The sequence below is a fragment of the Streptopelia decaocto genome (assembly GCF_964273445.1).
Source record: "Streptopelia decaocto genome assembly, chromosome: 5".
NCBI classification, from domain to species: Eukaryota; Metazoa; Chordata; class Aves; order Columbiformes; family Columbidae; genus Streptopelia; species Streptopelia decaocto.
Window position 1 is genome coordinate 46169322 of NC_138659.1, and position 24770 is coordinate 46194091.

General features: G+C 36.2%; 1 protein-coding gene across 1 annotated transcript in view; it reads left to right on the forward strand.

The window, feature by feature from the left end:
* The window catches only part of NRG3 (neuregulin 3), a gene marked incomplete at both ends in the record, with an annotated part of 401478 nt that overhangs the window by 161166 nt on the left and 215542 nt on the right, over positions 1–24770 (forward strand). Inside the window, one exon of the mRNA XM_082052925.1 lies at positions 4896–5025. Coding sequence (XP_081909051.1) covers positions 4896–5025 — 130 coding nt within the window. The remainder of the gene's footprint in view (positions 1–4895; positions 5026–24770) is intronic.

Here is a 24770-nt window from a genome sequence, read left to right on the forward strand (position 1 = left end):
ATTCTTTTATTATAATTGTTATTATTTTCCCTTTCTGTCCTATTAATAAAATGTCTTTGCCTTAACCCACGAGGTTTGCGTTTGTTCCAGCTGTCTCCCACATGCCACTGCAGAAGGTTGAGCGAAAGCTACCTGTGGTGTTCAGCTTCCTGTGGGTTAAACTGCAACAATAATGCGCCAAGTAGTTGCCATATGTATTAATAAGTGAGTGTTACAATGTAGCTACAAAATTAGTATGCCCTTCCACTAGTGACTTCAGAAAAGTAAAGCAGAATCTTCTTATATCTTGTTCTCCTGGGTAATTTTTTTTTTTTTTCACTTTCTCTATACCAGCTAAGGCTGTCTATCTGGGGGGAAAAAAAAAAAAAAAAAATGTTTACGATGAGGTGCATGCAGGTTTTAGACGTGTCCAGTGAAAACTGTTTCTTAGCCAGAATGCTGTGAGACAGATGGGCTGGGTGGGAACGGCGGCTGCTGCTGCTGCAGTCTGTGCAGAAACAGTTGCCATGAGTGCCACAGTTTCCCAGGATATTTTAAATCTCGCACTCTCTCTTTTCCTGCATTTGTCCTTTGCAATTACAGGCTTATTAATATCAGAGTATAATACTGGAAACAATGAACCTGTAGGCTTGAAGGGGGAGATAGTATTTATAGTATCCACGTTATGCCATGAAGATCATTCAATAAATTAGCTATAATGAGCCATCCAGTGCTGGTATAAACATGATGAAATAGATTAATGAGAGAGGAATACAAAGTCACTAACACTTCTTTAGACTAAGCTTTAGGCCTTAACCAAATAAAGTAACATCTAAAAGGTTCCTACTGAATCTTTTTCACAATTCACAAACAGCTGCATTTTTTTTAAACCAACACCATGTTCCTAAATAAAAGATCTTGAAGCCTTCTTTTGAAATGTGAATTCTTGTTCATTTGATTACACAGTGGTATCTGATACTTGACAGTGGTGTATCCATTTAGAGTATGGGAATCACGCATAAAGTGCTGCTGATAGTGAGGCAAGAAAAATAGAGCAAAAGTGCCTAGAAATGCTTTTGTTCCAATTTAGCTGAGAAGATTCCAGCAGAAAACAATAGCCCCTGCTGCTTTTGCATGAAACACCTGGTCACTTAGCATAAAAAAAGGAAAAAAAAAAAAAAAAAAAAAAAGGAAAAAAAAATACAGCCTTAAGGGATTATAGTTTATTGACATTTATGTACTGAATTCAAGGACACCTGAATGCATAACAGAAGTTCCCTTTTCTTACCTACAAATGTTTGGGTCCATTGTTTGGGTTCAAAGTCTATAAGTAAATTAAGGGGCTTACTCATAATTTTGTGAATGCCCAGGTTTTATCAATTATTATTAAAAAAAAAAAAAAAAAAAGAAACCAAACAATAACAACAGCAGCAACAATTCACAATGGACTGGACTTAGCAGGCTTCTGAAGCAATGAAGGACAATTCAATTCAGGGCTTTGTTAGGAGTTAAAATAAAAGGAGGGGAAGAACAGATTAGACAATAGGATTTATTATTTATTAGAAAAAGAATCAATAAAACTATGTAGGCTTTACAGTATTTTCCATTGTTTTGTTCTAGCTGTAGTTCTATTTAAAAAAAGCTTTTAGATTTTTTTTTTTTCAATATTTAATGAAGCTGTATCAGAGGTCGTTTCATCATGAGTGCAACCTGAAATAACAGCAGGATTGTAACCTTTTAGAAAACTCACATATCCTGTGAGTATATCCAACAGAAAATACTAAACAGGTCTAGGGATTTCTAGGATATTAATTATTAACACAGCTTCCGAATGTTAGTGAATGACCTTTGTAGCTAAGACATCTATCTTTGCAGACCAGAGATCAACTGAACACAGAGCATTGTTTCTATTTGCATCAGCCTGGTTACCCTTGCACAAATATTTCCAAGACAGAAAAGGCCACAATTTAAAACTGAACTTTAATGAGACTTTATTTGTTGGGAAAAAAAAAAAAAGAAAAAAAAAAGAAAAAAAAAGAAAAAAGGCATATTATTCAACTTAAGGAGGACTTTCTGAGGCTGCCATAAGAAGCTGTCAGCATCATTACTTACATCTGTCATGTTTAATTTAAAAGACCATGGACAGAACTCAAAACTATGTAAGCTTCAAATCACGTGCAAGTGGAGAAGATGAAGTATCACAGATCATGCCTGTTTAGAAGTAAAATAGGCAGGTAATTTTGATGGAAATATTTTGACTCCAGCCCCACATTGTTCTTCATGAGCAGAGCCCCATGTCACTCTTCTGGAAGTGTCAGAAACTCCTGATCTGGCAGGCTGGCTTGGTGCAATGGCTGACCAAAGTTTATTAAAAATTCATATTGGCAAAGAAGTCCAATTACTTGTCTAGTTTCTATTAGTACTGAAATAAATTAAGCTATGCTGTAGCTGTATCTTCAGTGGTTTTGCCAGTATAAAATGTCACGTGCTCAGTCTTAGCTCTGCTCTGACACTGCTGAATTGGCAGAAGTTTCTGCTGTGGACTTGATTTAATCTTGAATAATGTTTAACAGAGAAGTGATTAAAATAAAATAGAACAAAGCCTCTGAAGAATATATTTAATCTGAAACTTTAAAATGCTGACCTTGACAGGTAGTTTTGAGTTAATTATGGTAGGAGTGGGTATCTTGCACTTCAGACACCATGCTCTGAGAATTCAGTATGTCACTACCTCAAAGACATGCTTTGGGATATGGTGCATCTCCTTAGTTCTGCTTTTGTCCTTTGGGGCCATCTCAGATTACTTTGGTCTATGTAACATGACTGCCTTCATAAAGGTATTTGCACAGATTGTTTGTTCAGAGCAGATTGACAAATATGTGTATTCTCTAAAGTCATATCGAGTTGCTGCTCATCAAACAGTTTTAGTTACCTTTTATAATTATCGTAAGTGCTTTCAAGTAATAATGTCTTCAGTTTCCCTTATTTAAAAGGGATAGGAATATCATATCTGATAACTGTTGTTTATACTTATGTGTTTTTTTCCTAAGCAAATTTTAAATGGTCATTTAAGCTCTCCTGTGTAAAATTGACCTTAAAAGGTAAACAGGCTACCTTTTTCCTACATTAAGATATTTTTATTATATAAAGCCTGATCATTCTTGATGTGCTCATCACTATTTGCATTTGAAAACATCTTGTGCTGTTTCCACAAGTCATTACATTTCACTTCAGAGTTTGTTTGCAGTCATTAAAAATATAGTAGTTTTTATATAGCCTGCATCTTTTTTTTTTTTCAAGATGCTGCTATTGGGGGGAAATGGTAGGACCTTAAATCCTGAAAACTTTGAACTTAAATATTTTCTTGGGGGCGGGGAACAAAGAAACAAACAAAACAAACCAAGTACAAAAAGGAAACCCCAAAAAAAACAAACAAAAAAACCCCAACCAAAAAACAAAAAGTGTGAACAAATAGACACCCCTTCCCCCCACACCCCCCCCCCCCCCCCCAACCCAGAAACAGCAACATCAAAAAAAACCCCACAAGACCATAATGTTGTATACGAACATCAGGATGTGGATTTTCTTATCCTCTTCAGATGTATTTTATTAATCTTCACTTAGTCTGGATAACAAAGAAAACTTGTAGCACTATTTTATTTAACATACACTAAGAATTAAGAAGTTACTTTGAAAGATTTTTTTTTTTAATTATCTGAATTTTCTTTCAGAATCACACAGGTATCTTTTATTTCAGTGTTTTTGCTTTCAACCCTGGTATTAGTGTGGTACATATTTACTTTGTACTGAGTGAAAACTTTTTAGCACAGCCTGTTGTGATATGCCAAGGGGTGATGGATTTAATCTGAAAGAGGGGAGATTCAAGTTAAACATGAGGAAGAAATTATTTACAATGAAGGTAGTGGAATGCTGGCCCAGGTTGCCCAGAGAGGTGGTAGATGCCCTGTCCCTGGAGACATTCAAGGCCAGGCTGGACAGGGGTTTGAGCAACCTGATCTGGTTGAAGACGGCCCTGCTCAGTGCAGGGGGGGTGGTCTAGATGGGCCTTGAAGATCCCTTCTAACCCAAACTATTCTCTGAGCAAAAAGCAAATGAATTTTTAAAATAATCTTAAGTTTGTAAAGTTCGATGTGCATTGAGCGGAGCTTCATGTCTTTGACAGCAGGCAACAGAACACTTTGTGACAGTCTGTATGGTATATAATGAAATGTTCCCTTATAATTTTAATTTATAGTGGTGCATTAGATCCTGGTCCTTGTCCCCGCCAAGTGAGTAGGAATTTAAACTTTGAGAATTAAGACTGTATATGAAGATTGAACTATGGCTCACAGAAATCATTGTCTACTTTGGAAATCACACTTCTTTAGAAAAATCATTGTCTTAGTGAAGAAAATTAAAATATCTGTTAGTCACACATCTTCCTCTGAAAATTTCAGTTTATTGTCGATTAATCCAACTGAATTGGAAAGGTTAAAGAGATATATTAGAAGACAGGAATGAGAGCTCAACCTGACATACTGTCAGCCTATTTCAAATCTCATTATCTAACTACATATTCCAACTGTAACCAGTTTTTTAAATTGTGCTATGGGGGGGTGTTTAGGTCTATAGACACTTACAGATGGTGTACCTGAAATGAAACAACCTGTGGTGCATTGCTTGTGTTTAAGTTCTGGGCTAATTTTTGTAACTGATGAATCAAATGAGCACTGTCCTTAGGATTTTGGCATTGCTTTTTCTTTCATTTTTTGTGGGTTTTATGAGGGCTTTATTAAGCTGTTACTATATTAATTACTTTTGCCTATTTTTCATGAAAAAGTTATGTATTGTATTTAAAAACATATTTTGGTGTATAAAACCAGAATTTTTTTTTTTTTTTTTTTTTTTCTTCATAGATACTACAACGTATTCCACTGAGCGATCTGAGCACTTTAAGCCATGCAAAGACAAGGATCTTGCATATTGTCTCAATGAAGGGGAATGCTTTGTGATTGAAACCTTAACAGGCTCACATAAACACTGCCGGTAAGTCATTTGCAAAGAAGTTGCAAAAAAAGTCTTCTGCCTAAGGGAGATAGCATTAGACAAAATGCACTTTCAGACTTAAACCATTATAAAGCAATGGAATTTGCCTGCAATTTGATTGCATACCTCACAGTTGGTTTTGTTTGTTTTTTGTTTTTTTTAAGTGGTCTGCAATATTTGTAAATACAAATATGGAAATACAAAAAGTGGCATTTTGATTACTTTTATAGATAAGAAAAATCTTCAATATTCTTTTCTAATACTATAAACAAGTAAAGATTAATGTTTTGGTTTGGTTTTTTCCATATTAAAATCTTATGTTCCTCTACCTACTAGAAGTGTTCCTCCTTTTGGATACTCAAAATAGAGTTTTGACATTAGCTGCATGCACTGCTCATTGAAAGAGTTGTTCAGTTAGTAGTTTTAAGAATTAAGGTTTCTTAAGTTTAACTACTGAAAGATAAAATGAAATGTAATAGCCAGCTGAACCTGCAATATAGCTATTGTACAGTTTTATGCTCTCAAACTTCTGGTAATATCTATGACCATCTTGAATGTATTTAGAATAATATCAGGAAAGAAAAAGACATTGCCAAATATAATTATTCTAGGCGTAGTAGCCAGTATAAGGGGGTGATATGCAGTACTTTAACTTCTTCCTAAAAATGAGAATAAAAATATGTTGACCTATTCAAACAGCTTTTTCAACAGAAGTGGTCCAAAATAGTAACCTGTGCTTTTGATGTTTAATCTGCTCCTAAGACGTTGTATTTGGCAAACAGGTGTGTCTAAGAGGCTTATATGCCCAAATTCTAAACTGAGTGTCTCAATGTATAGATATATCTAATATAAACAATAAAAGCCGATAAGATACTCAGAAGCTTTCCTGAATGATTTGGGACTTAAGCTGCTAAATCTCACCGAAAGTAGGAAAAAAGTAATAAAATCGTATGTGACTGTTTTGGAAGTGGAAATTTATGGATTTAAAGGTTGCTGAGAATCTCCTTATAATCAGAAGAATATGCCTAAGATTTTTATTTTTAAGACTGCTGGTAATTTTTTTTCCATGTGATTGTATATGTTTCAGTGACCATTCATTTCTCCTCTTTTGTTTTCTTATGTTATGCTTATTAAATTAAATATTTTGAGTGGAAATAATGGAAAAATTATGAACTTTTCAGCTTCTATCATAAAACTTTACAGTTTTTTTGTGGCATTTTGTTTTTGTTTTTTTTTTTTTTCCTTCTCAAAGCATGTGTGTGATTTTTCAGTCTGTCTTAGAAGTATCACAAGCTGCGAACAAGGGAATTACATCACTCAAATATTTAATCATTTTTCATTGTCAGAATATTCAAACTACATAAAACCGATACAGATTAATAGCAGGGAGAAATTTATATATACAAGATCTTTTATTTAGCTGGTAAAGTTAATAGCTAATTCTTTTGAACAGACTGTTTTAGTAAATTGCATGGATTACACTTTTAAATATCTGCAGGAATATATATCATAAGAGATCTGTCTTCTTTTGTTGTTGTTTGACTTTCAAGATCTTTCCTGTTATCTGCTTTTGCCAAATTCCTGTTTATTTCCTGTGATTCTAATGACACAGTCTGACTAATGGTTAGAAGCTTTTCTATCCAGGTTTTTCCCCTTAACTAAACAAACCAGAGTGTTTTCATTTGTTCCAGCTGGGTGAAAGTTTTTTCACCACTTTCTCTTGTGTAATTCTTACATAGAGAAATACAGGTATCATTTGTGAGTCTGTTAGCTCCCCTCTGTAACAGATTTGCATTGCTTGTACAACTTTTAGGCATTGAAACATTCTCTGGGAATTAAACATCTGCTTATTCCAGTGGATACTTTGAAGTGTTCAACATGAAAAGACATGTATAAGGCAATAAAAATTCATATAGTAAGAGAAGACATTTTAAAATGTTACAAGGTGATTAAACTAGTTCTAATGCTTTGTTTAATTCTGTAAGGACCTTCAACACTGCAAGCAGCAGCTTGTTCAGAATCACTTCTATGATACTGACATGTATGTCATTAATGAAGAGAAACAGTTTAATTTGACCTTAAAATTCTGTACCTCTACTGTGGTAATAGACTATATGTCTCTTTGTCAGTGCCAGTGCTGCAGTGAGTGGCATGCAGGTGTTTTTCTATCTGTAGTTTAGAACAGTGCTCTGAAATAGCAGCTGCAATGTACACATATGGAAAAATACAATATTGATGTACTGTATTTGTCCTCTAACTAGAAAAAAAAAAAGTAATTTTCCCTGAGAATGAGTTATGGAATTCCCATTGCAATTAAAAGAATCATTTGCATATGGAATTATGGTGTCTTAGTGAAATGATACTTTGTTCTTAGAAACAGGCTGCATTATGTATTCTCACTGGGAGTTTGATTTTGCATATGTTCTGGGAACAGAGCACCAATTTACTGAAATGGGAATTTGCCATGTGGAACAGCTGCAGATAAAAGACCTTGATGAAGCAAAAAACTTTCATCCCATTTTGTCACATTTAAAGAGTGTTATTAGATGATAAGCTTAGGTGGTTGTTCTTGTGTATACATATTTAAGGGCAAATATGCTAACGATTGTTAAAAAATTATTTTATAGCAATTAATAAATATTGGAGTTATATCCTGGACTTCCTCTGTATCCTCATGAACCATACTGTCAGTGCAAACAGTCTCAGCTGGCAGTTCAAGCGCATTTCAGAGGTGACTAAATTCATCACGCTCTTGTTGGACAGTAGGAGGATATGACCACGTGTCAAACTCCAGCAGTCAGTAATGACCTTGGCAGCTGGATGTTGTGAAGCACCAGCTCTGCAATTTTGTTCTATTTTGTGAGATACATGGCTTATCTGGTTTGAACCTGTAGTTGTGGAAAGTGGGACTAACATGCATGCTTGGTTACAGGAGGCCTTGTTGTGGGAGACCACTAGGAATACAGTAAACGCAGAGGTCTGAAGCAGCCCTGCTCATGCATCTTCCATTCTTACCACCTACCTGGGAGGTGCCCTCAAGTCATAGGATATTTTTTTTTTAGCTTAGTTTACAACTGGAGAAAAAAAATATAAGAATGTTTATAGTTTCAAATTCTGTAATTTCATTTTTCCTTGAACTTTTACATTTTACTTGCTGCCTCTCTGTGAAAATTTGCCTGGGGATGTAAACTGGCAGAGTTCTCCCAAATGGTTATGTAACAAACAAGTTACACCGGATGTTGTTTGTGATATTTTAAAGGTGTGACTTCAGTATTTATTTTTGTGAATGGTTTAACAACAGCTTGTTTTAAGGATAGGGTAGGGCAACAGTAGGGAAACTTCATATTTAGCTTTTCCATATGCTGAACCTTTTTTCCTGTGGCCTTAGTGAGAATTTAAGCAGAATGGTGAGGGGGCTTTTAGTTGTTATTTACACAAAACAAATCAAGTTCACAGTCAACACTGACACATTGGCATTTAACTGGGTATTGCGTAATGAAGGCTTTAAAAATAGAAGTTCAGGTTTTGCCTGTACAATTTTATTTCAAAGACTATCTCAGGCCATTCTGTTTTTTTGCAGTGGCTATGTTGAGGGGGCAGGGGGTTTGTTTGTTTGGGGTTTTTTTTGGTGTTTTTTGTTGTTGTTGTTTTTTGGTCTTTTTTTGTAATCCTTCTATTTTTTTTTTTTTCCTTTTAGTCCCTTCAGTTTCTTCTGATTACCCAGTTAGGGCTGGAAAACACCAGATAAATGAATGGCTGAAACTTTTGAGAGGAGATGAGGATTGCCCTGTTAAATTTACCTTCTGAAATAAGCCATTGAGACTATTGTGTACTCACTGGAAATTTTGGCATTGGCAATGAACTCTAGCATACTCTTTATGGATTTAAGTATGTTGGATGTGAGATTCCTTTTGTCCTTTTTTTTTTTTTTTTTTTTTTGTTTTTGTCCTTTTATCCTGTCCTTCATCTCTCCTTCAGAAAGCAAGCAGTACTAAAATGCATAGTAAACAAAACATCATTCCCAGTTAACCAAATTACAGCAGGTTGTACAGATGCATCCAAAGGGCACTACTGTGGTTACTGTCCCAGAGGTTTCAGCTTTTGTAGGACAATCTACTTGTGATGCATCTATCTTGTCCTGAAGAATTTTGACCTTGGTGATCTTTCTCATTTCTACGTATAAAAATTTCTATTTTTACACTTAGTTGATTAACAAGTGATACCAGCATTGCTGAGCCTTGTTTAAAATCTGTCTTGAGACCAGAAGTATTGAATTCCCTTGTAATGAAGGTCCAGTTTGTATGTTTATATGCTGACAGGTTTTATTGTGAGTCTTTTGCATAGTAGTAACTATAATCCAGGCATAGCCCTTGCTGTCAGTAAAAACAGGAGAAAGGGATCAAACAGGTTGGACTTTAGAACATCTCTGAGTATGTCATATGATACATGCACTTAACCATAAGATAAAAATCTAAAAAGATAAGATCTTTTCCCTGCTTTAGTTACATGGTGCGTTATCTAGGCTTTTGCAGTCTGACGTAGGTGTTTTAAAATACCAGCTACCCCATTTTGTGTGTTCTCCCTGTCTTTTATTACAGTGATGCTTTCCCAGAGCACTTCCAACATGTTACTAACGCAAACTCAGAAAATGATTTGCTATTTAATAGTATTGAATAAATGAAACACTTCATTCATGTCATAATATCACAAGGTTAGTTTCATCAAAAATAACCCATTTCCTTAGGCTGAGAATGTCACATACAACTACAAGAATTCTAAGGAGGAATAAAGCTGTGCCTAAAATTCAGGATACTTCCCATGTCAAGGGCAATCAACAGACCTCCTATTGTGAAAATTATTGCCTTATGAGCATAGTTGTAGCATGTATCTAGATTATATTTGTGTAGTTGCACACACCATTAGCTGGAAATGCTGCCACTTTTACTTTCATGTTTACTTTAAAAAAGCTGAGGTGAACTTGAAATACTACATTAGGTAGCAGTTGTTAAGCAGCTGTATTTTAATATAGATATCACATTGTATTTCTACTGCATCACCTGCTTATTCACCAGTGGTTTTACTTAGGGCTGCCTTTAGCAATGTGGTTGTTTCTGTTAATCTGATATTATGCTATAGGAATTCAATAATAGCAAATATTTTTTAAATCTAAAGATTGAGTCTCCTAACATTCTCCCCTGGTGAAACAGTGCAAGAACATATTATTTGATACGCACACTAAACATGGCTGTATTGAATAGCACCCAAATCATGCTGTTATACTCTAACATTCAAAAGATAGAGGTTCTTGAGAAAGCTTCTTGTTGAAGTACTTTAATTACTGATTAATTTTCACAATCTCAACACTCCATTTTACAGTGCTTTTTATTTACATATTTTCTCCTGGATTATTGCAATTAGCAGATATTTACCTTTTTCAATCTTCTCTAAATTCTGCAATAAAAAATACTTCAAGCTTGATGCAAATTAAAGTGTTAAGAAATTCAATTACTTTCAAATATCTGCAAAATTGAGTGTTTTAATGCAGCAGTGTAACAGTGTGTATTTCAAATATCATGACAGACATTTCTATTGATGTGTTTATAGAAATTCACCCTTCAGCACATGCTTGAGTTTTTGAGAACTGTGATATTTTCTTACTGTTTTTGCTGTTCACATAGTATCGTTCCTTCCAGAAGCTCTATGCACCAGATAAGTCAGTGGCAAAACATCTAATATCATTTATCCCTCAAAAACAATTTCTGAAAATAAGTTTCTATTAGTTGTCTTATTTGAGCCAGGATAAATTAATTTCATGGTAAAAAGTAATGCAGAAAAAAATAATGCTCTGTATTTAGTGATAGTTTTAGGTTTCTATTGGCATGCTATAGTCCATCTTCATAGTATTTTGGGTTTTATTTGTTTTCTACTGAGCACCTTGAACAGGCCACATTTTCTAATAATTTTCTTTTGAAAAGCTTTGATTACTAACCAGTATAATTTCCTGGTTCCATTTCCATCTTTTGAAGTAATGAAGTTTACACTCCTGCTTCAGGTTATGATGAAGGTGCACTTCTCCAGTTAGAGCAATAAGGTAAAAGCCATGATACACATAGAAAGCATGTCCAGGTATTTAAATTACACACTAACTTAATTTACCAGTGATTCATTTGATTTAAGAAAATATCCACAAAAAACAAAATCCAATTTGTAGTCCATTTCATCTTGTTTGAAATACTTCTTCAAATTAATATTTTTGAAAGAGTTTGAGGAAGAAGAAACAAAGGAGAAATTGCATAGCTAGGCATCTAAATTTAATTTTGAAGCTTAAGAGAATCTATATATCTATATATATATCTCAGAAACTGAGAAATTATTTTCTCTTTCCCAGAATACTAAAAGACTAATGTAAATCCATTTTCAGTTAACATAAAGTATGGGAAGACATAGTTACAGGCTTACATACATCCACGGATTTTTATTTCACAGACAACAGCTGTCAAACATTGTTCATTCTTTCATTTACATATATACATAGTTATTTCCCTAATGTAAGAGAAGCATCAATTCTTAGAACAATGAGCAATGTGAATGAAACAAAAATATTTCTGGAAGCTTGAAGTATTATCTCTTTTTGGAAGACTGGAAAAGAAAAAGATGCAGTTCAGCTCCATTTGCATTTGGCAAGATCCCTTCAGTAGGTTAAAGGAAGAGTTGGGCTATAACCTTGAATTTCAGCAGAGAGAAGTGAGAAATGTATTTGCCAACTCAGCAGCTGAGGTAGCATTTTCTTGAGGCTGCTAATAATTCTTGGATTTCTTGATTTGGCACCTAAGTGGGAGATTAAGAAGCAGCGGTGTGCTAGCATTTATTCTCTTGTCTCGCTAGCAAGAGTACTTAAAGCTGGTGGAACCATAGATTTTTATCACCACCTTTTCTTGTGCCTACACATTTCTGGACTGTGTCTTGTTAGGTTAGCAAGGCACCTTGATTGTGTAGCACATCTCCACTGGTAGACATGACTCAAATCCATTCTATATAAGATATAGATTCTTCCATTAAGATAATCTGTTAATGGAAGAAGCTGCCTCTAAACAGTCTCATGTGTCTTAATTCTAATTCTTAATTCTTGTGGAAAGCTATTACTTCAGTACATGCTCTCTGAAACTAAATACAAGATGCAGAGGTTTATTCTGAAAACTGGAAAAATATAAGATGGTAAAGTCCTTTCCTTGCAAAGGAATATTCCATTGATTTATAAGAATTAGGTTTCCAAAATCTGCCAGTGGGGGAAAAAAAAAAAAAAAAAAAAAAATTGTATAGCTTTTACAGTACACACAAAGTATTTGTAGAAAATAAAACCTTAAGTATGGGCTCAGATATCAGTGGCATATATTGCATCTGTCTTGAAGTCAATGTATGCAAATATTGTGCCATCAAACTCTGGTTTTAAATTAACTTGGAAATGAGTTAGGCTTTTTGTTGTTGTTCTTACCTCCCTTAGGCAAGAAGGCATTTTTGAAGTGCGTAATGCAGACATCTGAAATCTCTCATTTAAATTCTCATCCTTGCCAGTGTCTTAAGTACACTGAAAGCAATAGCATTTCCAATCTAACCATATCTGCAGACATTCTCCCAGAAGATCTACTGGAAAATGTCTTGCTAGGAAAAGAAATAAACTCCAGACAATTGAGTCATTTAAATAGAAACAAATGTCAACTATATCAAAATGTGAACTTTAATCCACCAATACTCTAGATTAATCTAGATGAGATGAACAAAAAAAACCACCTGTGTCTTCTGCCCCTCACTCTGTAAAGAAAGCCCTTCATACTATCTCAAATAGGAAGAGAGAAAGTGAGGCAAAATTGTGTGGGTTCTGTACTGCTATGAAAACTGAGGTATCTAAGATTAGACAGGCATGTAAACTGTCATATACGAGTTATGCTAGAGAGATAAATATTCTGGTTCCTATCCTGTACCCACTACTGCAGTGTTAAGGAATGAATGGATCTTCTAATTATTAAACAAGTTCCTTGAAGTTAGCCCAGTGCAGACAAGGATGAAGTCTTTGAGATACCTGCCAACAGCATCTAATAAGAGGCAGGTTTATATAAAGTACATTCAGAGATATCTCCAGACTGTTGTAATGAAACATCCTTTGGACTGCATTTGTGCCTTATCAGCCATTTTGCTAGATAGTAAACTGCTGTTATTACAGGAATTATGCTGTTGAAGAAGACTAGTGTCAGAAGCCTAGAGTAATAACTTCTACTTGAATCAGCATACAAATTTGAGGTCAAACTCCAGGCTGCTTAAGACAGTTGTGATGTGCCAATGATATCTTGTTAATTGCATTATTAAACTATAAAGGATATCACAGAATCACAGAATCACAGAATTGACTGGGTTGGAAAAGACCTCAGAGATCATCGAGTCCAACCCTTGGTCCAACTCTAGTCCGTTTATTCGATCATGGCACTAAGTGCCATGTCCAATCTCAGTTTAAAAACCTCCAGGGACGGCGAGTCCACCACCTCCCTGGGCAGGCCATTCCAATGCCTGACCACTCTCTCTGTAAAGAATTTCTTTCTAATATCCAGCCTAAATTTCCCCTGGCAGAGTTTAAGCCCATGCCCCCTTGTCCTATTGCTAACTGCCTGGGAGAAGAGACCAATCCCCACCTGGCTATAACTTCCCTTCAGGTAGTTATAGAGAGTGATGAGGTCACCTCTAAGCCTCCTCTTCTCTAGACTAAACAACCCCAGCTCCCTCAGCCTCTCCCCATAGGTCTTATGCTCAAGTCCCTTCACCAGTCTTGTTGCTCTTCTCTGGACTCGCTCCAGCACTTCAATGTCTTTCCTGAACTGAGGGGCCCAGAACTGAACACAATACTCCAGGTGTGGCCTCACCAATGCAGAGTACAGGGGAAGGATCACTTCCCTTGTCCTGCTGACCACGCTATTTTTGATACAGGACAGGATACCATTGGCCTTCTTGGCCACCTGGGCACACTGATGGCTCATGTTGAGCTTCCTGTCAATTAGTACCCCCAGGTCCCTTTCGGTCTGACTGCTCTCCAGCCACTCTGCGCCCAGCCTGTAGCGCTGCAGGGGGTTGTTGTGACCAAAGTGCAGCACCCGGCACTTGGCCTTATTGAACTTCATCCCATTGGAATCAGCCCATTTTTCCAGTCTGTCCAGATCCCTCTGCAGAGCCCTCCTGCCTTCCAGCAGGTCGACACTCCCTCCCAACTTGGTGTCATCAGCAAATTTGCTGATGATGGTCTCAATCCCTTCATCTAAATCATCAATAAAGATATTAAATAGGACTGGACCCAACACCGACCCCTGGGGAACACCACTAGTGACTGGCCGCCAGCTAGATGCAGCCCCATTCACCAGCACTCTCTGGGCCCGGCCCTCCAGCCAGTTCTTAACCCAGCGTAGAGTACACTTGTCCAAGCCATGGGCTACCAGCTTTTGCAGGAGTATATTATGGCAGACAGTGTCAAAGGCCTTGCTGAAGTCCAGATAGACCACATCCACAGCTTTCCCCTCATCCACCAGGTGAGTTACCTGATCATAAAAGGAGATCAGGTTGGTCAGACAGGACCTGCCTCTCCTAAACCCATGCTGGCTGGGTCTGATCCCTTGTCCATCCTGAAGGTGCTGTGTGATTCCATTCGGGATGATCTGCTCCATAACCCTGCCAGGCACTGAGGTCAGGCTGACAGGCCTGTAGTTGCCAGGGTCAGCTTTGCAGCCCTTTTTGTGGACTGGGGTAACATTGGCCAATTTCCAATCATATGGGACCTCCCCAGAGAGCCAGGACTGTTGGAAGATGATGGAGAGAGGCTTGGCAAGTTCTTCTGCTAGCTCCCTCATCACCCTAGGATGGATCCCATCTGGTCCCATTGACTTGTGAGGATCCAGATGGCTCAGTAAATCACCAGCTATTTCCTCCTGGAATACAAGGGCCCTATTTGGGTTCCTATCTCTGTCAACCACCTCCAGACATGAGTTGTCCTGAGGGCCACCTGTCTTACTGGTAAAAACTGAGGCAAAGTAGGTATTAAGTACCTCAGCTTTCTCCTCATCTTTGTTAACTATATTTCCCTCAGAGTCCAACAGAGAATGGAGATTTTCCTTGCCCCTCCTTTTGTTGTTAACATATTTGAAGAAGGACTTTTTATTATCCCTGACAGAATTGGCCAAATTAACTTCAAATTGCACTTTTGTTTCCCTGATTTTTTTTCTACATGATCTAGCTATTTCCATAAATTCTTCATAAGTAGCCAGCCCTTTTTTCCACAGTTGGTAAAGTCTCTTTTTATTTCTGATTTCATTCAGAATCTCCCTGTTTAGCCAAGCCGGTTGTCTTCCCCGCCGGCTAGCCTTTCGGCACACTGGTATAGCCTGTTCCTGCGCACTCAAAACCTCCTGCTTGAAGCATGTCCAACCCTCTTGGGCCCCCTTGTTTTTAAGCATTGTTTCCCAGGGTATGCTCTGAACTAGACTTCTGAATAGGCAAAAATCTGCCCTCCGGAATTCCAGCATAGAGGTTTTGTTAATGGTTTTCCTTGCATCTCTGAGTATTGAGAATTCTATTATTTCATGGTCACTATGCCCCAGGCGGCCTCCAACCACTACATCTCCCACCAGCCCTTCTCTGTTTGTAAACAGTAGGTCTAGCGGGGTCTTGCCTCTGGTAGGCTCATTTACCAGCTGATGAAGGAAATTGTCCTCTATACACTCTAGGAACTTCCTAGACTGCCTCTTCTGTGCAGTATTGAGCTCCCAGCAGATATCCGGCAGGTTAAAGTCCCCCACAAGATATGTGACAGAGAGATGCAGAACTCAGAGGTTATCTCTGGAATTACTTCTGAAGGGCGAGTTAAAAACAAGCTAAAGTTATTGTTTGCCTGTTTTGCAGTCTGGATTATTATGGTAGTCATCATCGGTGATTATTATCAATAAACAGTAGAGGAAAGCATTTTTGCTGGATGTCAAGCTTGCTGAAAGAACAGAGAGGGATGTGTTACTGCCTTCAAATGCTGTTTCTTTTAACTCTTCTGAACTTGCAAATAATGGAAGCAGTACAGACTTTTCAAACTTAAAAGCAACTATCTATCAATTTCTTCAAGATTTGTAAGCAAAAGGGATTTTGATCAACAGTGTTGGAGACTCCTAAAATACCCTTTCTTGCTGTTTATTGTCTTTCCTATGTGGCATCTCAGATTTATGATATAACTTAGATGCACAGTTAGGATGGGAAAAAGTGAGATCTGAAGAGAATACAGTTTTTGAGGATTCATACAGGGATACTATTCCAGTAAATAAGGAAGTAAGATTCTTCTCGTGTTTTGGGGTTTTTGTTGTTGTTTTTATTTTGGGGTTTTTGTGTGTTTGCTTTTGTTTGGTTGGGTTTGTTTTGTGGTTTTTGTTTTTGTTTTCCCCAACAAGTTCAATCTATAGTAGCCAATTTAGAGACAAAACCCATTAAGATCATCTTTCTTCGGAGACTTTTCAATTACTTATATTTTAGATAGTGTCTGTTATAGTCTAGGGCAGAATGCTGTTAAAGGAATATTTTTATACTGGTACGTTTTAATACATTTAAATATAAAATTTACATATATATAATTTTTCCAATGCCTTGCTAGGCAATAATTATACTTAATTAATTATTTAAATGGCTTTGTATAATGGGAAAACAGAGAAATACACCATAAAATATAGAATATTGCAGAAAACAAATTTCTGATATGTGCAATTTGATGTAATATTACTGCTGTTGAAGAAGATTATTTTTTTTTTTCAGGCCATGATATGACTGTATATATGGTTTTATTGTTTATACCTCACCATGCAATTATCAGAGTAACTTCTAAATAGGGTTTGTTGTTATCAGAAACTAAGATTTTGTTCCCTTCTAAAAGTTAAACATTCGTAACTGCTCTTACATAATACTTAATTATGTCCTAGATTGATGTCAGTAGGAATACTAGAGCGAATGAAATTTGAAATTTCCATTGTGCGTTACAGTAGAGTATATTTTGGATAGTTAGTTTAAACAAACTGATAAATGTTACAACTGCCTGCACTTTTATTTCTGTGAACAACTCTGTTCTTCCTAGTGCGGTAATTTTGGTTACAAGTGACTTCTTCATATTTGGTTATGAGTAACCATCCATTCTTCCCTCTTCTCTTTATGTTCTTAATTTCACATGTAAACAAGGAACTTGAAGAACATGAGCTAGGATAATTAGACTTAAAGTGATATTCTACCATTTCTTGCTGCCTTATGGCCCGAAAATCAGAAATTTGATATTAAAATTGTCCAACATAAAGGCAAAATAAAATATTAGTAGTAATTTTAGGGGAGTAGGGATCTGGAGCAAACTTCTTTCAGAAAATTTTTTACTTTGCAGAAAATCAAAGCGAACTCCAGAGGTTTGATATGTTTTTAGTTATGCTATGCATTTTGTACTTGTTTTTGCAGGATGGAATCAATTAGATGATTTTTAAATATCTAGCCTTTTCCCCATTTCTCTACAGGTTACTCCCCCTATGCTTTTTTTTTTTCCCTTCATTTTTCCCTTGAAATTAAAATTGGACCTGTAGGAAATTAAAAGACAGAAGTTAGTTATTTTGTCCTCTTAAAACAAACAAACCATGTTTGTAGGTCTTTTATGTAGGTGCTGTGAGAGAAAGTTACAAAATATTGAGTAATAAAAACACAACCAGAAACACTCAAGATTTTTGGTGTTTTTAAGGCCACTCTGTGTAGGATAAGCTCAGGCTGTTTCAGTCTCCAATTGTGAACTCCTATTTATTGAAAATCATAGATATTGGTGCCACAGTATATTACGAATGCATGTATATTACGACCAGCAGCATGAAAACTGTATGAAAACATGCATGAAACAGTATGAAAACATTTGTTATATCTTATTTTCACCTTTCACCTTTAATGGGAATTTTTTTCTCTTCATCTGTCATCTTTGGTAGATGTCTAGTAGAATCATAGAAAACTGGACTCAAAAAATGTCTGGGAATGTCATTCATGGTCATACAAAGGCAGGAAACTTCTGACATATCTTTGTCTGACCTGCTCTGAAAGACCTCTCAGATCGGAGATTTTATAATGTTCCCAGGTGATACATTTGGGTGATCTTTTGTCTTTCCACTGGAAGGATTTTTCTGAGGTCCAGTATAATGCATTTTAGTGGAAGTTCAAGCCTATTACTACTTGTTCTGTTCAGCATGGAAACATTATCACTTTCTTTGTAACTTCTTTTTACAGCTTACTTAAATTTGTCATTTCTTCGCATAACACACCTTTCTGGAGGATAGCTTTCCAGTCTTATCTCAAAAGCGATGCTTTTCAGATCTTGAATTCTGGGCCTACAAAGTTTAGTTTATGAGAATGGTTTTACAAAGGAGTTTATATCACTTCTGAGGCAAAAGATGAAGACGACCGATTCAGTCTTGTTAGTTTCTGTGGGCTGCATCCGTGCAGGTTGGCAATGTAGGTATTAAACTTCTGCTTTCCAATCATACCACAAAAATTGCTTTGAATTAGCACTGTCTTTGCAGTTTAGGATCAGCTGATGTTTTTGGAGTCACTCGGATGGCTAGTCTGCACAAGAATGCTTATTAATAGGGAAAAAAAAACTTTTCATTCTCTAAAATATTTCACAGTGGAGTGCTAAAAATAATAAAGATCAGTTGAAAAATGACTGCAAGCAATAAAATGTTTCAGAAAATTTTAATCAAGAGCTCGTGCGAATCAGTTTTATTTTCTCAAATAAAATTATCTTAAGTGAAAATTTGAGTTTATTTAATCCATTTCAGCTTCTGTGTAGTGAACAGCTTTTTTTGTTTCCCTCTCCCTCCCCCAATTCTTCTTTTGGAACTGAAATTTTGTTTTGTTTTTGTTTGTGTTTTTTTGTAGAAGAAAAACATTGTGATTGTCACTTAAAACTCGATGGTGACTGTAATGCCACTGACTTTATTTTATAATGGAACTCAAAAACATCAAACTTTCCAATTCCATTTTTACCTGATAGGCACGACAAGTTCTTCTGCACACTGTTTGTTACTAAAACATTTCATCTGTGTAAAAAAACTGTTGTGCAAAGACAGAAAGAATACAAAAGACAGAATCAAAATACTGCCCTTTTTTAACTTCTCACTAAACTCTTAAAGCACAGAGACGTTTAATGATGATTCTGAGGTACTGTGTAAGGATTTTTTTCTTCCCTCCAAATTTATATTAGCCATAGGAGATGACCTGCTGTGATCTAAGTGCTACACATGTTGTTCATCTGTTGTTCTCCAAGGAGATCATCCCTGGAGCAAATGTGTAACTTCCTGTTATATTTTAAATATCCATTAACACATAATCAGGTCCCATTGGAAGCAAACCTGACAATTCCCACGTATCCTAAAATCCTATTCTCTGTTGCATAGCTCATCATATTGCTCATGATCTGTGAATGTGCTGTGCTGGAACTTGTACCAAACCTTGTAACTGAGCAAGATGAAACAAAATAGGTCAGTGTATACACTATGGGATGTTTAACATCTGTCAGAAAATCCTTATGGTGTAAGGTCATTACTATGTCTACTGAAAAGTAGCATAAGACTCAGCAGAGCTTTAGCTGAATGTCTTTAAGTAGAGCTTTAATTCTGAATAGAGCCATAATATTTTATTGAACATGTATATTTTAAATCTCTGAAGAACATCACAACCAAAATAATTTTAATTATGTCTCTGTTTTTATTAGCAGTGATTGTTAAATATGAAATCTAGCTTTAAAGCGCTGCTTTTAAACTCTGTATTTCGAACATATCACTGAATGTTTGTAAAGGAAATGTTTGTAAAGGTGTAAAGGAAGCGCTAGATGTTAAATATAAATTGATTATTAAATCATCATGTTCTTCTAGGAAGATGACTGAACCTGAACAAAAATTTGGACTGAGTTATAGTATTTACTGCTATCTTAGCTTTGAAACAAATGCAAATAGAAAATTCAGTGTTGCTGCACAGATTATTGCATTTTTAATTATTGTCTTCTGATGATGATAGATCTGAAAGGAAATTTATCCTGACCTCATCAGGTTGCTGATGTATGTTGCTTTCTGCATACCTATGAGACTGTATTTCTTAATATCCTTTATTCTCCTGGCAAGGACCTGCAAATGCTGCAGTTCCCTTCCCGAAAGCACAGAGCCTGCCTGGTTTAGGAGGGTTGGAGCTGGTGTGTAAATTTTCTGCAATATTCAGCTGGTTTCAGTAGTCCTGATCAAGGCCTTTTGACTCAGTGCTGGCACTGCAATAATACAGTAATAGGAGCAAGATTAAAATTGTCTACTAAATGATAAACTTTGACCACATAATAAATCACCAGATTTCTTTTTACAATGAGCCGAAACTGAATTATTTTAATTAGCCTTTACACCTTGAATGGAAATTGCAACACTGTGATTAATTGCAAGGAAATGCAAAATTTACAAATTTAGTATTTATTTTTCATTTTTGGTAAATATTTTGGTAAAAAGTTACGATAACATAAGTTAATAAAATATCATCATTAATACATGAAAACTCAAGATCTCCAATCACAATGTCTAGCTTCCATGATAACAATCTTTTTTAACTGGACCAAAATACAATTAAATAAATAAGGTTAGATAATATTAAAATTCCCTTATTAAAATGTCCTTAAGTGTGGATAATTTAAATACACCAGCATAGTCAAGGGATAACTTTGAATTTCATTTTGTATTGGATATTGTAGCCAAGTCTGTAGTTTCTGCTCTTTGGTTGAATAGTATCTGTGATATGAAAAACATATATTGCTTTTAAAGAAATTATGTCGTCAAGAAAGAAGACTGGAAGTAAGGTATAGTTGTGTGCTTGGAGCAAAGAAAACCTTCAGTAAGGTAAATTGTAAGACTTATTCAATGTTTTCTCCAAGCCATGTGAGATTGTGTTTTATTTTTAATGAAACATGATCTGTATTAAAGCCTTTGTATTTTGATGAAAGCTACGTTTATACATATGTAACAGAATTTGTCATCATTGTAACTTAGGCTTAAAAGTGTCTGAAGACCCTTTTTCTAACTTCAAATTTAAACTCTAAGCTTACCTCATTATCTCTTCATGAGGCAACTGAATTCTCTGTGCAATATCTTTTCTTGGATGATGTACTTGCCAGTTCTTTCACAGGAAGCATCCTGCTTGGAGTTCAGTTCTTCAATGACTGAATAAATCTCCAAATACTTTTCAAACTGAGCAGATAAATATCTTATAACTCAAGTACTAGCTAATTAGAAAGGCTGAACAGGTAATAGCTTCTTTCCATCAGGAACTGCATCTTTCTTGGAATACAGTAGTACTTGGTGATCTTAGTGAATGTATAAGGTCTTTGCAACAGGCATTTTTATCTTTCCCTTTCCTATCCTATGATTCTTCATCCCACCTTCATGGGGAATTATTATTTTTTTTTTTTTTTTTTTTAAAGCACCTTACCAAAAAAAGGAAAAAGACTATTTTTGTTGTTGTTTTTACAAAAAGTTTAGGGAGGAATTAGAAATTGAGTTAAGCTTCAGTTTGATTTCACTGGCCTCAGGAAGATTCCTGGAGGCAAGCTACATTTCTTTGGCCTCATTTCATACAAGAATATGTGAGGTTTTTTCTTCCATGCTTTCTTTTTGTTATTTTGATTATGAAACGTAAAAGCTCAATTAATAAATCTGTTCATGAAGATGGACAAATCCTAAAAATGAGGCTTTCTGTAATCTTGTTAGGGCAATACTAACAAGAATCCCACTCTCTCCAGTGGGAAAAGTTAATTTCAAACATTGTCTTGCCAAATTTGTAGGAAAAGGTAGGCAACATTACCAGTAAAGACTCCAGTTGCTGGCTGAGGGGCATGGTTAGGGCAGTAGAGTGACTATCTGTTGATCGTCTTTGAGGACTCCAAAAGAAAAGCTGGAGAATGGGAAATTATGGAGTTATTATACAGAGAACATGGGAAACAAAAATTAGAATGTTATGAATTAATAAGCGAACAATTATTAAATAAGCCTAGCTGCCTAAATATAGAGGATTTTGTATTCAAGTACCATCAAAGGCTTTGTGTGCTGAGGAAATTACACATAAGGGAATGCTGTCTATGAATCTGTGGTGCTACTTTTATGCTAAGTAGCTTCTGTGTCTGCATGATTCACAAATCAAAAAGCAGTGCAGGAATCATTGGATCTTTATGTTACTGCATTGTCCAGGGCATATATATTTTTTGTCTTATTAGAACAATGGCCCATTTGTTTTAGAAATCATTCAGCATGTTGCAAAAACTTTCAGCTACTACATGCACTAAGTCAGTTCTTATTACCAAGCAGTGGCAGAACATGACATAACAGCTGGTCTGGCAGAGTACGTATCAATGATAATTCAACCATCAGTTTGGTCTTCAACACCAAAGATGGGCTCTGGGACCCTCAGAGCCTGGGCCTAGAGAACCATGGCTGCAAGAATGATAAACTCCCAGTCAGTCCTGAACTTCTGCAGAATTTGCTGCTCCAGCTAGATCTCTGTAAGTTGATAGGGCCTGATAGGATTCATCAGGGGGTACTCAAAGAGCTGGCTGATGTCATAGCAAGACCTCTCTCCTTGATTTCTCAACACTCCTGGGAGTCTGGAGAGGTTCCAGTTGGCTGGAAGCTGGCAAACATTGTCCCAGTCTTCAAGAAGGGCAACAGGGATGACCCTGGCAACTACAGGCCTGTCAGTCTCACTTCTGTGCCTGGCAAAATCCTGGAGAAGATTATTCTGTGAGTTATAGAAAAATACCTGAATGACAATGCAGTCATTGGTCCCAGGCAGCATGGGTTCATGGGAGGAAAGTCTTGCTTAACAAACTTAATTTTATTCTACGGCAAGGTTACCCAACCAGTTGACCAGAGGAAAGCCTGTCCATGTGATCTTTTTAGATTTCAGTAAAGCCTTTGATACTGCCTCTCACAGTGTTCTACTGGACAAGATGTCCAGCATACAGCTGGGTAAACACACAGTGCAGTGGGTAAACAATTGGCTAACAGGTTGGGCTCAAATCGATCTAGTAAATGGGGTTATGTTGGGATGGTGACCAGTCACTTGTGGGGTTCCCAGGCGAGGGAGGTGTTTGTCCCGCTCTACTCTGCACTGAGGTGGCCTCACCTGGAGCACTGTGTGCAGTTCTGGGTACCACAGGATAAAAAAGGATATAAAGCTACTGGAGAGTGCCTAGAAGATGGCTCCTTTTAGCATATTTGTCTGTCCTGTTGAAAAGTTAAAAAAAATAAAATAAAAAAATTAAATGAGTGGCTTGGACAAAGGCAGGTACTTAAAATTGAAGACAGGTTATTACTGTCATTTTTTTCTTTTTGTGCAGTAACTTGCTGGCTTGCTTATTTAAGGACAGAAACATCATTTATGTGTCACTTGTGATGATTTTTTAAAAAATTTCACACAAGAATGGCAAAGAACATAATTCTGTTCTAAAATAGCTTAAAATTAGTATGTTATTTCTGAGAAGAGTAAGCCTTTAGTGGAACGTTCTCACACCTAGGAGCAAATCACAGTTTTATTCTGAGATCTGCTGCTCTTCTCAAAGAAATGAATCATGGAGGTATCTGATTAACTGCCTTCCACTAGGGTGATGAAGGCCATCTTGCTATAGAGAGAAGGTGGCTAATATCAGCCACTATCTGATAGAGGTGAATTAAAAGGCCAAGTGAAGCCACCCATAACTGTTATTAAAGACTGTGCCATTAGATTTAACAGACAGGGGCATCCCTGGGAGTCTTGTATCTATGACTCACCAGTTTCTACCTTGCAGACCAGTGCAACTTCATTTTCTTCATAATTTCTAATGCAGTTATTTGTCTCTCTACATTCCTTGTGAAGAAGAGTTAGTGTTTCAGTTTACACAGCTTGTCAGCTAGTCTAGAAGATGAATCTGAGTAAATGTAGTGCTATTGATTACTGCTGTTTTATTGTTGCTGTTTTTAAAGTAGAAATCAGTGATGGAAGTTCTATGGGAAATTCATGACAAGTGAACCTTTGTGATTAATCATTTACAGACTGATGTAATACTTAACTCAGGAGAAATGTGTTTGTCTGGGAAAAAAAAAGACAGTGCCCAGCTACTGGCAGAAGAAATTTGCTAGTGGTGAATATGCCAAGCCTTTGCTTTGGGACATGCTGATGTCAATCTCCTAAGGCAAAGATCAAACTTCATCTAAGTCATGATGTTGATGTATTTAACATTTAGCCTTGTGGAGTTTTCTAGCTTTTGAGTTAGAATTCAAAAAAAACATGGTTATGATGTGTGAGACACAGAACTTGGCCCTGCTGACTTTTATAGAAAAGATGCCTGAATAAAAATTGAGAGGTTTTCAAAAGTAAGAAAGGAACACACCTACATGGATTCTTAGACACTTTGCATAAGCAGATTTTTAGCATTTCTTTTTAATACAAACACAAATGCATACATGAAAAATTATTTACAAATCCAATGCTGTTAAATATAAAATTAAACCTAAAATTATTAATAAAAAATAAATTAAGTCTCTTTTAGAGTTTAAAATTGTGAATTATATGGAGTCTTCTAGAGTAACTGTAATAGTACATTTTGTTTTATTAGTGATCGGGGAACAAGGCAAATATCTCCTCTTCCCTAGCCACTGTACCTC